General features: G+C 33.9%; 1 protein-coding gene across 1 annotated transcript; it reads right to left on the bottom strand.

The window, feature by feature from the left end:
- Nucleotides 1–4,972: 4,972 nt before the first annotated feature.
- LOC143544890 (F-box protein At3g22700-like) lies at nt 4,973–5,976 on the bottom strand. The gene is given in 2 exon segments (XM_077036876.1): nt 4,973–5,622; nt 5,625–5,976. Coding segments are annotated over 2 exon segments (1,002 nt in total).
- Between the last annotated feature and the right edge of the window lie 1,674 nt (nt 5,977–7,650).

Here is a 7,650-nt window from a genome sequence, read left to right as displayed (position 1 = left end):
TTTTGTTTGTTGATACTTGTAAGTTGTAACTAAAGGACAAGCAACAAGTAATTAATAGATTTGTCGTGTTTGTAATCGAGTATGTAATATGTTTGTGTTTGAATGTTACGTAAATGGGCTTGGAATAATGGGCCAGACAAGTAAAGACAAGTTCGGTTTAGGTTTTAAGTTAAGACTTCCGGTCATTCAGCCGTCGATAGGGACGAACGGTGTGTCCGTGAGTTCCAGTTCTAGTGTTGATTGTAATATGTTTATAATAGAGGTGGCAAATGGGTTGGGTCGAACGAGTTACGGGTTGAAATGAGTCATGGTTCAAAGCGAGTTTGGGTCAGAACAGGTCAATTAAAAAGAAGGTTGTTTTGGTTTGGGTCGGAATAGGTTAAAGTCGGACCGGGTTTTGAGTCGGAATAGCCCACTCGAGCCAACGAGTGGTTGGCGGATTGTTGGCCGATGACAAACCAAATTTATATATTTTATTATTTGTTTTTTTCTAATTATAAATTAGTATTGTAGTACAAATCAAATAGGTTTTAAAATATTGTAACTCAAAATAAACCTGAGCATGTGGGTTATTAAGGTTATCCAATTTTTTATGATCAAGTAATTTTGTTTGTAGTACAAATCAAATAGGATTGTCATGTGGACATGATGCATTAACTAAATTTGGTTTGTTTATTACATTTTTTTAACAAATAAAAAAGAAAACATAGAACATAAAAACAACCAATCATATACAATATGTTATTCATCTAAGGTTAATTACGTGCCAGACAGTAGTAATGAATTGCAAACTCACAATTTAAACACTTAAAGATCATCTCGTATTGGAGACCACAACCACAAATGTCACATCTACCGCCGCATGCAATCCCTTGACAGAATGAAAGGGGGTGTGGATGCACTTTAATATTGTTATATGTTCCCCCAAATTTCACATTTACAAACATATGAATGGCTCTGTTACCCCCGAGGGTATCACTATCCGCATGTGTTTCATACTGGAGTATTGACGGAGCGCAAGCTGGATGCATAGACTGCATACACTCATCACAATGATAGAATGGATAATTAGGATTAAATTCCTCCTCGCAAATTTCACAAAAATATTCACTCTTATGGTTCTCTGCGGGGTAGTATCTCAACTTCATAGGATGCTTGTCACACTTGTGCGTAGTTGTCTCGGGTATTAACAAAGCGCAGTGTGCGTGTAGATGAAAATCATCACAACTATGACAACCGAATGCAAACTTATTAATATATAATCCATACATGCACATTCTACAGGTGCTGATGTTTATGTTTTGAACTCTTGAAAGGAGGTGATTTGGATGAGAGGCATGAGTGATTTCTTTAGGTAAGAAGGCACAATTAACATCAATATAATACAAGCATTCCTCACAACAGTAGACAAATCCGTTGCAAAGTAAGTAACAAAAATCGCAACTGAATACTCCGAAAAACTTACCCAGGATTTTTGAATGGAAAACTAGGTATGTTGTGGGTGATCAGGGTGGTCTTTTAGTTCAGCAGGTAGCCGGGTACACCACTCATGGAGCACAAAGTTACAATGCCCGTCTTCATTAGCACACATGTAAACGGGCCTAGTCGTAATTGGTCTCGAACATCCATCACACAAAAGTTCAATTTTTTTCATAGGGTCATGGTAGGATATTGATTTTATACTTGAAGAGGTAGAGCTCGTGATATCAGCGAATCGTGCATCCTCGAGAATTAGTGGATGTTGATGGCTAATATGTGTTTTAGTGACCTCTATTGCACTACATTCACCTTCTTTGAAAAACACGTGTTTTAGTATACCATAAGATGGATTAAGAAAGGGAAGATGAAGAAGATCAGGATGTTGAGTATCTTCATAATTTTTAATGGTTTTACCTGTACCTGTGCGCATTATTAAATTAAACATCAATGAAGAACCACCAAACATAAACATATTATGTAGATCTAGCTATGTAGTAATACCTATGAAGCCATTCGATATTTTTGCTACATATGTAACAAGAAAACTATAATTTTTGTTGTGCAGTTAAATTCGCATTCTCATCCTCTTCTTCTTCATACTCTTCTTCGTGTTGCACTTGCTCTGCCCACAAGTTAATTAGATTTAATGGATGTTTGTGAAAGTGTGTGAACATTATAATTTTTTTATATATTTCCTTTTCACTATCAAAACTAGCAAAAAACCAAAAAAAAAAGATCGAAATTGATATGAGAGTTGGAAAGACAACAAATAGAAGATGAAAAGGAATGAAATATGGTAAAATGATTATAAGCTACCATTTGTAACCACAAGAGACTTTATAATACTGTCATGCATGCAACGATATATATTCTTATCTTTATTCTCAAGTTTTATATTCTTATCTTCATTCTCAAGTTTATGCTAACTCTTATTTTTAACTTTAATATTTTTATTTAATTTACTATTTAATTAATTTTGAGTATATTTTATATATTATGTAATTACTTTTAGATTTTAGAATATATTCTTTTATATATATCAAAGAAAACTATTACGACATGCTTAAATTTATCTAAGTTCTGATGTAGGTTTCGTTCAGAACGGAGTTGAGTTGATAATGCACAAGCTGACTAAGCGTAGATGAATAAGGCCATTAAAGCTTTTTTGGTTATTCATTTTTGCGATAGTGTATTACGTTTCAGTCTAAGTTTTGTTAATTTATGTTTTAGTGTGCTCCAACGAATAGGGGTGCAAACGAGCCGAACTGCTCGCGAGCTACTCGAGACCGGCTCGTTAAAAAACTCGAACGAGCCGAGCTTAATCGAGCTCGAGCCTAAAAGTAAGCTTGTTTAATAAACGAGTCCGAGCCCGAGCTCGAGCCTAAAAGTAAGCTTGTTTAATAAATGAGTCCGAGCCCGAGCTTCACTAGTCGAGCTTGAGCCAGCTCGCGAGCCTAAACGAGCCTGCTATTTATATAACTTTTTAAAATATATATTTAATCATTATTAATTAATATATATAATGTAATGAAAAATAAATAATAATAACTAAATAATATATATTATTTTATACAGAAAATTATAATAGAAAAAAAATATAAAAATAATTATATTATTTAAAAAATAACTTATAAATGGTAAACGAGCCGAGCTCGAGCTTTGGAAATAGAGCTCGAAACGAGCCGAGCTCGAGCTCTATGTAAGTTAAACGAGCCGAGCTCGAGCCTAGTCGAGCTCGGGCTCGGCTCGGCTCGTTTGCACCCTACCAACGAATAAGTTAATGCTTCACGACACGCCAACGTGGTTTAACGTTTTGACCTATTAGGACACGAATTTATGAATGTACGTCTTAAATAGGCCAACCTGTTTATGCCACAAAACATGTTAAGCTTAAACCCAAACATGTTAAAACCATGTCGTGTTAGGTCATGTTAACAGGTCTGTGTCATAAATTGACAGACCTAGTTTTTCATATGGTTTTATGTTACGGCCCAACGGGTGGGTTGTAATACCTAGACCCTAGTTACAAACACATTTTACAAATGTACATAGCTAACATTAACATGGTACTCAACTAAACATGTGGATTCATGCATGCAAGCAAGGTATTTAGGCTATGCGTAGTGGAGGGACTATAAATTGAGGCGTTTTGCGCCGTGTGGCGTCCAGTCAGCAAGGAGTGAGAATTTGTTTTTGGGGTGTAATGGTGTAGGGGTTATAATAGTAATATATATATATATATATATATATATATATATATATATATATATATATATATATATATATAACACATGTGTAGGGGTTATAATAGTAGTATATATATATATAACACTCATATTAATATAATAATAATAATATTTTCTTCTTCCTTTCCGGCGACAAAAACATCCCGCCCCCGCCTCTTTTCTCCCCAATATCGCCCGGGGGGGTGTTCCCCCATCTTCTCGCCCCAGTTCGCCCAAACTCACGCCCCACTACGCATTGTCTTAGAGAATATGAAGTATCATTGAAGTATGGAATTTATATATTCTTTTTAACCGTTTTCTTTTGAAAGAATTCTGGATCACTGATCATATATTAACCAACTGCTCAAAACTAAAATTTCATATATCACTTTTCTTGTTGAAATTTCACATAATTGCAAAATACCATTTCAAAAATATCATATAAGAAAATAATTATCACTCGTATTTTTTATGATTGTTACTTCATTATCTTGTAAGAAAATAAAAACAGACCCCAACATTTCCCGATTTCTTGTAGTTCTATGAAGTTGCATAAAAAGAACAAGAAAAACACACCACTGATAATTATCTCTAGAGAACTCCAAGTTTTGCCAACGATCCGTGAATGTTAGCGACACTAAACTTATCGGGTGATCGAATGATGTTAGAACTGTCTTTGGGCCAGACGTCTGAAATCGGGTAAAAAAATTGTTGGCATTAAGTTGGTCGTTAGTATTACTGACGCCTTTAAGTATAACGGATTTATGAACACCACCAATAAATCCTTCATAATCAGTGTCTCCACTTTCACCGAAAAAAACGACCACTTTTGTTAAGTCCATACCCCCATTGAAGATATAAATGCCTGAAAACATATTATTGAATGGTAAAAATGTGCAAATCATGACTGCACATATGGTCCAAGAAACCGAGACATGTCCACAACCCAACCCGGCCATCATCAGACCTGATAGGCCCGGTTGGTCCTAAAGAGAACCTGGTATTTTTGTATGAATCCGTAAATGTAGTGTATCATTGACTAGGCCCGGGTCAACTGTCAATGCCTGGTTTACCTTATAAATTAGGGATGGGTTCAAATATTTTATTGTTAAGATAGAAAAACAAAAAATGTAGAACACAGATATGAACATGAGGGCTTGTGAACGAGACGCTGATACCGGAATAACGTTTATTTTCCGCCTGTTTGGAAATAAATAACGTGACAGCGAAGAGCTTGGACTCTCATCATCTTCCTAAGCACCTTCGCTTTAGGGATTTGGCGACACGAAAGTCTCGATGAATACTGCTCCTTTACGTTCAAGTTGAGATGGCCGATCAAGAAGATAATACAAGTCAGTAGCCAAGTCTGCCAGATCTACATTCTTAATAGAGTTGTTATCCTTCCGAATCGCAAGCAAGTCCACATTCGTCTTGGTGTGTATCTGCCTATTGATACACGTCCAAAAACAATTTGGGCGAGAGAATACAGCCGCTTTTATCCACCCATCACCATCCATCCTCCACATATCACACCTCAATATATCCTTAGTGAAATCTGCATAACTTACAAACAAGTGAATGCAACCATTGAGAGCCACTAAATTCGCACCCAAATGTGCGCCACAACGAAAATATGGAACTTGTATTTCCTTGAACTTTTCAGACTCCACATCGAAACTGATAATGCAAACGCGAGGGTCACTGGTCATTCCTAGCCTAAAATAAACTTTCCCCTCCAAGACTACAACCGTCAACATTTGGATAAATAATCCACGCTGGCAAATTTCTAAAGATGTATTGATCTTTCTCCAAGAGTCTAATCTCCGTGAATAGATAAAAGCAGCCTCCTTGACTAAATGTATAAGTTTGTAATCGTTAGAGGAGTCGACATATAAAGCAAAAGAGAGCTAGCCTATATGTAGGCACCGGTCAGTGGATTCCAAAAGGCTAGCTCTCGAGTGTTCTCCAACGCTACACATACCAATCCATCCAAACTTGCTAAAACCAAAACATCCTCCTCGAAAGGAATAGGACGTGTGGTGATTGAATTATCCCAATCGAACGTGCGAAAAGAATGGGTAGGCGGGTCAAGAAGAAGAAGTTTATAGTTGGTTTGATAGCGGAGGTGCATTCGGGCGAACATAGGCGTAGACAAGAAGGAATTCCATGATTTACAAACACGCCGAAAACGACATATGGACTTGGCTGGAAGTCTTGGTAGTACCTCAGATTGTATTATTTCAGTTGGAAGCTGTGGATGAATTCTAGGCATCTTCTAAGGGTTTTGCAACTGAATGAAGTTGATGAATATATCATATAAGGAAGCTCAATATAAATTAAATAAGAACGATTGATTGGTATATATATATATACTAGTTTTTATCCCCGTATTACGGGGTTGTTTTATATTATTTTTTAAATATTTATTTATTTTTTGCATTTATATATTTTTTATTATATGAAAGTTAATAATATATTTATGGTTTGATGATAAATTGTTTGACAAATAAATGAGATGTTATAACCCGGTTTAAAAGCTATATGGTTTTGATGAGACCCAAGACCCGTTTATTTCTTTTACTATAAAATTGGTTTTTTAATTATAAATAATATTTACGAAAGTTAATAATATACTTATGGTTTGATTAGACACAAGACCCGTTTATTTTTTTTACTATCAAATTGGTTTTTTAATTTAAATAATATATATATATATATATATATTTTTTTTAAAATAAATAAGATATTAATTTTTAGTATATCCTATTTTATAGGATTTTTATATCAATAATTTGGTGAGAATAATTTTTAATTTAATGAAATGTTATAACCCGTTTAAGGAATATCCGGGTTTGGTAAGACCCATACCCATGAATTCGGGTCAAATGCATGAGAAGTCTCTATTTAAAAATCAAGCAAATTTGGTGACTCCAAAAAAAGAGGGAGCCACTACATCACGACACGTAGGATTTTTATGTTTTCGCTTATATATAGTATTACGGGGTGTGTTTTATATTATTTGTTCTAATATTTATTTATTTTTTGAATCTATATTTTTTTATTGTATGAAAGTTAATAATATACTTATGGTTTGATGAGACCAAGACACTTTTATTTTTTTTACTATAAAATTGATTTTTTTAATTTAAACAATATATATATATATATATATATATATATATATATCTTTTTTAAAATAAATAATATATTAATTTTTAGTATATCCTATTTTATAGGATTTTTAAATCAATAATTTGGTGAAAATAATTTTTAATTTAATGAGATGTTATAACCCGTTTAAGGAATATCTGGGTTTGGTAAGACCCATACCCATGAATTCGGGTCAAATGCATTAGAAGCCTCCATAAAAATCAAGCAAATCTAGTGACTCCAAAAGAAGGGAGAGCGACCACATCGCGACAAGTAGGATTTTTATGTCTTCGTTTATATATATTATTATAGATATATATATATAGTGATCTTGATATAATTTGGTAATTATACGTAAATCTTAATTTAGGTATTATATTATATTTATATTAAAAAACAATTAATTAAATTTTGAAATTGGAGTTAAGATTTGAATATTTGTATAATGTTTATCTAACATACGTTTATTATGCACAACACTAATCTAAGTCATGTTAAAGGTGAGTTATATGACTCATTTGGGTTGTAATATATACACTATACATTAGAGTAAATGTTTTAAAAGCATGTGATAAATATTTAAGTTATGTTAAACACCATGGGTATGAGTTGGTTGATATAACATATGAGTTGGTTGATAAATATTTAAAGAGTTATGCTTAGTACTTGCTAAAACTTGTTTATTAACAGGACTAAGGTGTCATGTGACAGTTGTGAGTTAGATACACATGCTAGTATTAGGAAACATGCTAACTTATAATGAGACCAAAGGGGCGAGCACCATCCGCCACTATTG

Source organism: Bidens hawaiensis, unplaced genomic scaffold (assembly GCF_021521415.1).
Source record: "Bidens hawaiensis isolate Kalapana, Puna unplaced genomic scaffold, B.hawaiensis_p1.1 tig00013803_1, whole genome shotgun sequence".
Classification (NCBI taxonomy): domain Eukaryota; kingdom Viridiplantae; phylum Streptophyta; class Magnoliopsida; order Asterales; family Asteraceae; genus Bidens; species Bidens hawaiensis.
This window is presented reverse-complemented; position numbering and strand designations above follow the sequence as displayed.